Genomic DNA, 10,000 nt, shown 5'->3' with positions numbered 1-10,000 from the left:
TCCATTCATCCATCAATCCATCAATCCGTATATGAATACATCCAACAATCCGTCCAGCTATTCATGTAACATCACTGGGATTTAACAGCCATACATCCTTTAATCCATCCATCCATCCATCCATCCATCCATCCATCCATTCACCTATCCATAAAACAGTTATCTAACCATCCAACAATCCATCCACTTACCTGTGCATAAAAACAGTTTTCCATCCATCCATCCTTCCATTCACCCAGTATCCTATCCTTACCCCCAGCCAACCCTTTCGGCCAAACACCTCTCCATCCATTCATTCTGTCATCCATATTTTCACCCTACATTTCACTAATTTCACCCATTCACAAACGTCCATCCATCCGGCCGTAGAGCATGAAGCATGTCAGTGTGCTCAGAGAGATATTTGTGATATTCAGAGCAGATTTGGAGCTGCAGTGTGCAGTGAAGTTGCTGCTGCAGGTTCCTCATCAGTACCCAGAGGGATTCTGTAGTGTTTTTTTCTCCATCTCCTGATTTACATTCCTATCAGAATACAATCCAGCCAAAGCACGACAGACCGTAGTGTAAATCAGAAATCCTGCGTTCATGTATCACTCCACCTGTCTAACGCAACACATAATAAACATGATGAAGTTCCACAGATGGAAAATAAACTGTGTAATTTATCGTCTTCTTACTTCCTTTAATTATGTATAGAGCTGACACATTTGTAGCTGTAAGACACACCATCTCATCATCTTGCTGCTTTCTGAGGTCCCTGTTCCCACATCTCTGTCTCTCTCACACACACACACACACACACACACACACACACACCTAAAACTGAATCTTGATGCAGCAAGGACATAAAAATAGCAAACGACTTTTTCTGAGGTGTTTCAGGCTTCTTTTAATCTTTAATTCCTTCTGATTTTTTAAAATAGAAATTTCAGTATTGTGCTCTGATTTTCACGAGGCAAGTGATAAGGGTTAACTAGGATGTGGAGGTTTTAGTTAAGCTGGGGACTAACTAGCATTATATAATCTACATGTTAAGGTCATGTGACCTATCGATCGAGTGCGAGGCCACGTTTGCTACACAACCGGTCTGTATTAAATAAATAAGTGTGTGTAGTACACATGGGAGGATTAGTGTGAAAATGATGCATCTGTGTCTAACTCTGTGTGTGTGTGTGTGTGTGTGTGTGTGTGTGTGTGTGTGTGTCTGTGTGTGCGTGTGTGTGTTCCAGGGAGAATGTTGCGCAGGAGGTCAGTGGTCCAGGCATCTCAGGGTGATGGCAGGCCGTGTCCCTCTTTGATGGAGCAGTGGAAGCCTTGTCCTGTTCGGCCATGTTATCACTGGCACTACAGCACCTGGTCTGAGTGCCGTGTGGAGGTACACACACACACACACACACACACACACACACAGGGCTGTGTGTTTCACAATCTGTAGCGCTAACATCAATATTCTAGAGTGATGCATTGTTTGTGTGCAAGGTTTGTGTGTGTGTGTGTGTGTGTGTGTGTGTGTGTGTTTGTGCAATTTTTTAAAGTGACTCTGCAGGATGTTTGAGAACCAAACCCTGACTGATATTTATTCCAGACATTTCTGTCGATAGTTTCTTGGACTTCTGTGTATTCCGCCATGTTCTCCACCAGGACCAGATGTGTTTTATACTGAGGTCATGTGACACTTTAATTAAGCACAGCTTTACTCCATTCAGCTAATTATGTCACATCTGATGGCTAATTTAGGAGTTAGTTGTACTTATTTTTTTTTATCTGTAAGTAATTTGGCAAATGGTCTATTTTGTGTAGATTCATGACATATAATCCCAATTAAATCCATTTCAGTTGTAAATTGTGGAGACGTTAAAGGGGGTAAATACTTATGCAACACCCTGTAAATGTGACATTATAATATAATTAATCTGCAAAACTCAATAACTTTCTTTTCTCTCTTTGTTTAATGCACCTCTTCATTTCTGCCTCTCTCTCTCTCTCTCTCTCTCTCTCTCTCTCTCTCTCTCTCTCTCTCTCTCTCTCTCACTCTGTCTGCCTCTCTCTCCCACTCTCACTCTGTCTGTCTGTCTGTCTCTCTCTCTCTCTCTCTCTCTCTCTCTCTCTCTCTCTCTCTCTCTCACTCTCTCTTCCTCTCTCTCCCACTCTCACTCTGTTTGTCTGTCTGTCTGTCTCTCTCTCTCTCTCTCTCTCTCTCTCTCTCTCTCTCTCTCTCTCTCTCTCTCTCTCTCTCTCTCTCTCTCCTTCTCTCTCTCTCTCTCTCTCTCTCTCTCTCTCTCTCTCTCTCTCTCTCTCTCTCTCTCTCTCTCCCTCTCTCTCTCTCTCTCTCACTCTCTCTTCCTCTCTCTCCCACTCTCACTCTGTCTGTCTGTCTGTCTGTCTGTCTCTCTCTCTCTCTCTCTCTCTCTCTCTCTCTCTCTCTCTCTCTCTCTCTCTCTCTCTCTCACTCTCTCTTCCTCTCTCTCCCACTCTCACTCTGTCTGTCTGTCTGTCTGTCTCTCTCTCTCTCTCTCTCTCTCTCTCTCTCTCTCTCTCTCTCTCTCTCTCTCTCTCCTTGTCTCTCTCTCACTCTCTCTCTCTCTCTCTCTGTCTGCCTCTCTCTCCCACTCTCACTCTTTCTGTCTGTCTGTCTGTCTGTCTGTCTGCCCCTCTCTCTCTCTCTCTCTCTCTCTCTCTCTCTCTCTCTCACTCTCTCTTCCTCTCTCTCCCACTCTCACTCTGTCTGTCTGTCTGTCTGTCTGTCTCTCTCTCTCTCTCTCTCTCTCTCTCTCTCTCTCTCTCTCTCTCACTCTCTCTCTCTGTCTACCTCTCTCTCCCACTGTCACTCTTTCTGTCTGTCTGTCTGTCTGTCTGCCCCTCTCTCTCTCTCTCTCTCTCTCTCTCTCTCTCTCTCTGTCTCTCTCTTTCACTCTCTCTTCCTCTCTATCCCACTCTCACTCTGTCTGTCTGTCTCTCTCTCTCTCTCTCTCTCTCTGATGAATATCTGCATTTTGATGAAAGACATTCTGATGATAAATGTTTCACGTCCTGTGCTGATGGTGTGATGGTACATGGCTCTGACAAATCTCAGGTTATTTTAGAGTCTCAGAGCATGGAGGAGCAAAAGAGCTTAAAATAAACGAATAAATATATCAGTGAAATAAAAGACAATAAACCGAAATCTTTGCCAGTGCAGTTATTATGTGTGTGTTATAGGAAGTGGTGTGTGGAGAAGGCCGGCGTTTTCGGAACTTGTCCTGCTTTGTGTCTGACGGTTCCCGAGACGGTCCGATCAGCATGGTGGAGGACGAGCTGTGTTCTGGTCTGGAACTGGCTGTCGACGGGGACAAAAAGATCATTCTGGAAGAACCGTGCACTTTACCGTGTCCAGGTAAATCCACCTTTAGTGTGTGTGTGTGTGTATGTGTGTTTTCCATGCTCTCTGGAAGCAGGGGAGGGGCATACTATCTCATCTCCTGTCAATCACAATGGCGCTAGCCAATCTTGAGAGTTTTTGATCTCATGTATGAGGATGAGGGCAGCCAGGGCTTTCCTTCAAGTGTGTGTTACTCTGCCCCTTGCTCTGTTAGCAAAGATAACGACTGACCCCCTCATTTCTTTTTCACTTTTGGTTTTGTGCTCAGGTGACTGTTACCTGATGGAGTGGTCTGACTGGACCCCGTGTCAGAGTGTGTGTGTAAAAGGTCAGCGTGTGGATCTGAGCTCTGTGCAGGTACGCTCACGAGCCGTCGTCGCGCAGGAGCCTGAAAACATCGGCCAGTGTCCTGAGCAAGAGTGGCAGTCCCACCCCTGCACCGGTCAGACCGGACACACACACACACACACACACACACACACACACACACACACACACACATTATTGACCATCTATTTATATTAATATTGTTTAGAACTGTCTGCTCTTATCTGCTCTAATAACTGGTTATAAAGCCTCATATTACTATGATTTTCTATCTGTATTTATAACAAATTATTTATGTAACAACTTATAACTCCCCACGTTTATATTTATAACAAGTTATGTCATCCTCTATCTACATTATAACAGGTTATAACTCCTAATTCATCATACATTTATAACAAATTATAATACCAATATAGCTATTTATAACTGTTTATAGACACATTTATAACTACTCATGGATACATTTATGATTGTTTATAACGCATCCTACTGCATTTATGACTGTTTATATATACATTTCTAAAGATGTTTTCTGCTCATCCATAACACGTTATACAGTATATATATTCTCCTTTATCTAATATTTTCTTTCTAGCGCTCTAACCGTTTCTAAAAAAAATTAGTACTAATCACGTTTACATTTACGCTCATATCCAGAGCAACTTATATTTTTATCTCATCTGAGCGATTGAGGGTTAAGGGCCTTGCTCAGGGGCCCAACATTCCAATCAGTAGTCCTGCACCATTTTTATTTACTTCAATATGTTTATTACTGCATTTCACCTCTACATTATTTATCATAGCGACTGAATTGTTTATGGTTTAGTGACTAAAGGGGTGAAATCTAAGGAGCGGATTGGCGGAAAATAGCATCCTGAGTCTCAGGGCACTTACCTCAGTGCTAGAAATAGCTCTTCACCATCTGTTAATTAATTCCAGGGCAAGTGAAGGCGTGTAACATTTGGCAGATCGGCGCACCTTTTCTTCCAGCAGTGGAAAGACTCGTTACGAGTTGTAATTGCTCAAACATGTCACTTATATTATCTGCCAATATCTCAAATGACATTATATAATATATTAAATATACATTAAGTATGCTTTATAAATGCAAAAAAAAAAGTTCATTACTTTTTTATCAGTGTTCTTAGACACACTGCTGGGATTTATTTATTTATTTATTTATTTATTTATTTATTTTGGCCAAAATCCAGGATAATGATAACTGACATTTTTGATAAATATGTTGAGTTGATTCTGTCTGAGTATCTGTTCAGTAGAATATTACTCGTGTTATAGATCCTGTAGCCACCTTCATAAATATGCATGCGGATACGCTTTTATGGTGGTCCGTGATGGATTAGATCACTTAAGGCTTGTTGATTTACCGTGCTGCAGAACTGCGTCACAGTGCTTTCGCATGTCCTTGGCCTCTCGTTTGCAGACGGCGAGTGTTTCGACTATAAGTGGATGAGCGCCTCGCGTTCTGTCTGGTGCGAGCGTTCAGACGGAATAAACGTCACAGGTACAGTATGATGATCATAAGTAAAAACAAATGAATCATGTCGTGTCTGTGAGTCTGATCTAAAATAAATCAGGACTCTGTCGTTCTTTCAGTGTGTTTTTGTCCCTCTGTTGATGATCTTACATTGAATTTTAGTGTTGAAGAAAAAATCTGAGCTGCTTTTTAGATGAACAAACACTCGGAGCATCTCAGAGAGCAGAAATGGGTTTGATATCAACATTTACTCTGAAGATACAAACATCTGCGTGGAGAACTTTTCTATAAATATATCACCTCTAGTATTGAAGAGAAAAACAGAAATCCTGAGGAAACACTACAAAATCTTAAAGTCCTGAGTGTCTACTTTCATACGAGCTTTATATTAACACCACTGTGGAGCGAGACGCGAGGAAGACGTTCAATCGTCAACAGGAACACGAGATAAAACAGGAGCAAACTCCATGAAAGTTGTCGCAAGGTCAAAGGAGGACGTTATATTTATATATAAACATGTTTTGCTAAATGGTGCTAAATATTCTCAAAAACGGTGGTGAGTTTGGAGCATCAAGAAACTTCCATAAGTTCAAAGTGAAGTGAATGATAAGGATCATCATTTTGGGGAACATTTAAAATACTTTAACTACTAAATTAAAATTTACTTTACTTAAATTAGACGTTTCTATCGCTGAGAATAATCATATTGTTTTCAACTGCCGTAAACCGACGACAAATTTAATACCTGCCTCGTCGTTCTCCGTCCCTGAAGACTGCAGTAAAACAATTCAATTCAAGTTTATTTGTATAGCGCTTTTTACAATGGACATTGTCTCAAAGCAGCTTTACAGAACATAAACATAGAACAAAAGATAAACATAAGGAGTAATATAAAGAATTAATATAATAAAAATTCAAAATATATTTTAAATATAAATATATAAAATATATATAGTTCACAGTGTGTATGTATGTATGTATGTATGTATGTATGTATGTATGTATGTATGTATGTATGTATGTATGTATGTATGTATGTATATGTATTTATCCCCAATGAGCAAGTCTGAGGTGACTCAGGCAGCAGTGGCAAGGAAAAACTCCCTTAATTGGTAAAGGAAGAAACCTTGAGAGGAACCAGACTCAAAGGGGAACCGATCCTCATATGGGTGACCCTAGATGGTGTAATTACAAATATACAGTCAGACAAGTGTTGTATTGGTGTAGGGATCACATGGAGTTCAGATCTTCTCTTAGTATCACAGAGTCCAACTGGAGCTGGTAGATCTGTAGATGTCTCAGGATTCTCACAGAGTCGGCCTCATCTCAGAGGAGGTCCAAAAACTTCACCGCACGGAAGATGATCGGAGCTGGTACAATGTCTGGGTGTCTCGGCATGGGTAGAAAAAGAGAAGAGCAGTGCAGAGGGATTAACATATCTGCTGTTCATAAAAATGTGCAAGTCTAGTGTAATAGTGCACAATATAATGGGATGTGTTATGTGTACACCTGACTAAAGAGATGCAACTACAAAACCTTCTGATTTACATGAAATGTTTTTGCGTATGCTAAATATTCTTAAAAGCCGCTCTGAGTTCGGAACTTAAAGAAACTTCCGGAAGATTTACTCTGAACCTCGGGTGTAAAAAAAAGGCAGAACAAAAGTCCCACAAATTTACCGCCTGCCTTCGGGGGGTTTAATTTCTGCATGTGTTACTTTCCCTGATTGTAGTAAATCACTTTGCTTAATTCGTTTGCATTAACGTATTTAAAAAATAAAAAAATAAATAAACAGACTTGTTATTCTGTTCATGAGAAAGAAAAGAAAAACGGTTATTTCTGGATTTTTGTTGTTGTTGTTACATAAACCATTAAATCAGGTTAGAAATCGGGGTGAATGGGTGAAAAATTACAGTGACTCAAGCTTAAGTGGCAGTAATTACACAAGATTAAAGGCAGAGGAATAATTAGCATTTAACATTTATTAAGACTCGAGGTTCGAGTTCAGGGTTAGCATTTTGAACTTAGCATTCACAGATTGTTGCCTTGGGCACAAAATGCAGAATAGTCACATAGCAGTAATCACACAGGCTGCACTTCAGTATTCATTAACGCTGCATTTATGACTTAGCATAGAAACTCTTTTTTAAATCTTTTATTAAGTTTCATATCTGACCTTTTGACCTCCAGGTGGTTGTCCCCCGACTCTGGCCCCAGGGACCGAGCAGCCGTGCGTCCCACCCTGTGACATGCCACGTTCCTTCTGCTCCAAGGTAAGATGAGGAGTTTGTTTGAACGTTTTTGAGACTAATGAGCTGAAATGAGGAGAGATATTAAGTCTAACGCAGTGCACAGAATGTCCTGAAACACACAACGTGACTCCGGAGTGATACCTTTGATCTGTGTAGTACATTTGTGGCATCTATAAGCGTTAATGCCGGCTAACTTAGCTAGCTAACTGAGTTCTGAATAGAGCATCGAGATGCTGACAATACATTTAGAAAACGCATTACACAAAGGGTCATGACTGTTAATTTACATCCCTGCAACTTTATGTGCACTGATATGTCTCTAAGGTCCATGTAGTAGGTTTAAATTTAATACCTGCCCTAATCACTTGCTAATAATTAGCAAACACAATCCCCTAGAGATAGAAGTGCAGTGGGATTTAGCTGTCTCACATTATAATGCTAATTTCACCATCACAGTCATCAGGCTTATCATCTTAGTTTGCTAGCTTGCTAACAAGCCAAGCCGAGTCGAGCGAAGTCTCATCTTTTTCCAACAATGCCTGTATCAGGGAAACTCATAGCAAGATAATTCCATCTTGTAGCAAGAGTATTGTAACAGTGACAAGTCCTTAAACAGTGGTGTGTCTTAGCTTCAATTCTTACTTCTGCTAATTCGGAATTATAAATTTAACCAGGAAAATTACAGACGGTAGTCACTTTTTAACATATATTTAATTTTGTTTATACAATTTACTTAATAATATATTTCTATATATAAATAGTAAGTATAGTTAGTAAGCTCTGGAAAACTTTGACTTTATGTACTAAGATTAGGTCATGAGCTTTCAGTGCTGTGAGTCAGTTGTTAGGTGAGTGCTTTAGCCTGTGCCTCTGCTGCCCTCTGCAGGAAGCTGTGTGTGTGTGCGAGGAAGGCTACACCGAGGTTCAGTCTCCTGAAGGTCTTCTGCAACAGTGTGCTCAGATCCCCGTGCTGGAGATTCCCACAGCAGGGAGCAAAAACGAAGACGTGAAGACAAGCCGAGCCATCGACCCCACTGCCTCCACCACAGACGGGCCTGGACCCACGGGCCGCACGTGGTACCTCAAACCCTTCGGACCCGGTAAAGCAGGCATTTAAAATGGACAGGTCTATTATCAGTGTTTTACTGTAGCTGAAGTAGTGTATAGACTAATGAAATTAAACAAAAAATTAAATATCTCTAAAGGTCATGTTTACACCACTGTAAAGCATCACAAGTGTAATAATGCATTATAATGTTTGAAAGTTTTATAGTCTATTAGTGTCATAGTGAATTAAAGTGTCATAGTGTCATAAAGTATTATAGTTCATTAGAGTGTCATAGTGAATTAAAGTGTCATAGTGTCATAAAGTATTATAGTCCATTAGAGTGTCATAGTGAATTAAAGTGTCATAGTGTCATAAAGTATTATAGTCCATTAGAGTGGCATAGTGAATTAAAGTGCCATAGTGTCATAAAGTATTATAGTCCATTAGAGTGGCATAGTGAATTAAAGTGTCATAGTGTCATAAAGTATTATAGTCCATTAGAGTGTCATAGTGAATTAAAGTGTCATAAAGTATTATAGTCCATTAAACTGTCATAGTGAATTAAAGTATCATAGTGTCATAAAGTGTGTTAGTGTCATATAGCGCTTTAGTGTGATAGTGTAATTTACTCTAAAATAATACAGTATAATGAATGATAATGCCTTAAAATGTCATAATGTGGTAATGTCATGGTGTAATAAAGCATCATAGTGAGGTAAATGCTGTAAAATGTGTCTTAGTATAATAAAGTATTATAGTCTACTGGGTGTCATAGGGCAGCAGTGTCATAGCTTGGTAAAGCAGCATAGTAAATTGTCATAGCATAGAAAAGTAGAGTACTGTAATGTCATAGTGGTTTAGTGTTATAGTCCTAACCTAATCTAGTCCTAATAGAGCATCAGTGTGTAATAAATTGTCATAGTGCGGTAAAGTTGTATTGCAATTTAAGCATCATATAGTGCAGTGTAATATCAGTAAAATAGAGCATCATAGCGCAGTTATTTGTAAAAGTGTGTTAAAATGTCAGAGTTGTAATGCCATAGTGCAATGAAGCAGCATAGAGGGCTAAAGTTTCATAGTGTGGTAAACTGTTATAGTCCATTAAGGCATTATACCACTTAATGTGACATATGACAAGAAAGTAGCATAATAATGTAATATGTCGAAGTAAAAGCACTTAAGTAAAAGTGATGTAGTATCGTACAGTATCATAGTAATAAAGTGTCACAGCCTAATAAACACCGTAAAGTGACATAGCGCAGTAATGTGTGATGTCGTAACTGCTCGTGTTCATCTCTTCACAGACGGCCGACTGAAGACGTGGGTTTACGGCGTGGCAGCCGGAGTGTTTGTGCTCCTGGTCTTTATAGTGTCCATGGTCTACTTAGCGTGGTAAGTGACAGTGAGAAGACTATATCTGCCAAATCCTTCATCCTCCTCCTCATCCTCCTCCTCCGCATCATCCTCATACTCATCCTTTTCATCTTTCAGTTCTCTCACATTTTCTTTTTATTTTC

At 40.0% G+C, this 10,000-nt stretch overlaps 1 protein-coding gene across 1 annotated transcript in view; it reads left to right on the top strand.

The window, feature by feature from the left end:
* The window catches only part of thsd7ab (thrombospondin, type I, domain containing 7Ab), a 112,207-nt gene that overhangs the window by 100,251 nt on the left and 1,956 nt on the right, over window positions 1-10,000 (top strand). The window contains exons 22-28 of the mRNA XM_060861154.1: window positions 1,230-1,375; window positions 3,199-3,373; window positions 3,627-3,800; window positions 5,130-5,210; window positions 7,374-7,456; window positions 8,322-8,535; window positions 9,788-9,875. Of these exons, the coding sequence (XP_060717137.1) occupies window positions 1,230-1,375; window positions 3,199-3,373; window positions 3,627-3,800; window positions 5,130-5,210; window positions 7,374-7,456; window positions 8,322-8,535; window positions 9,788-9,875 (961 nt within the window). The remainder of the gene's footprint in view (window positions 1-1,229; window positions 1,376-3,198; window positions 3,374-3,626; window positions 3,801-5,129; window positions 5,211-7,373; window positions 7,457-8,321; window positions 8,536-9,787; window positions 9,876-10,000) is intronic.

This window comes from Tachysurus vachellii, chromosome 25 (genome assembly GCF_030014155.1).
Source record: "Tachysurus vachellii isolate PV-2020 chromosome 25, HZAU_Pvac_v1, whole genome shotgun sequence".
Taxonomy (NCBI): domain Eukaryota; kingdom Metazoa; phylum Chordata; class Actinopteri; order Siluriformes; family Bagridae; genus Tachysurus; species Tachysurus vachellii.
This window is presented reverse-complemented; position numbering and strand designations above follow the sequence as displayed.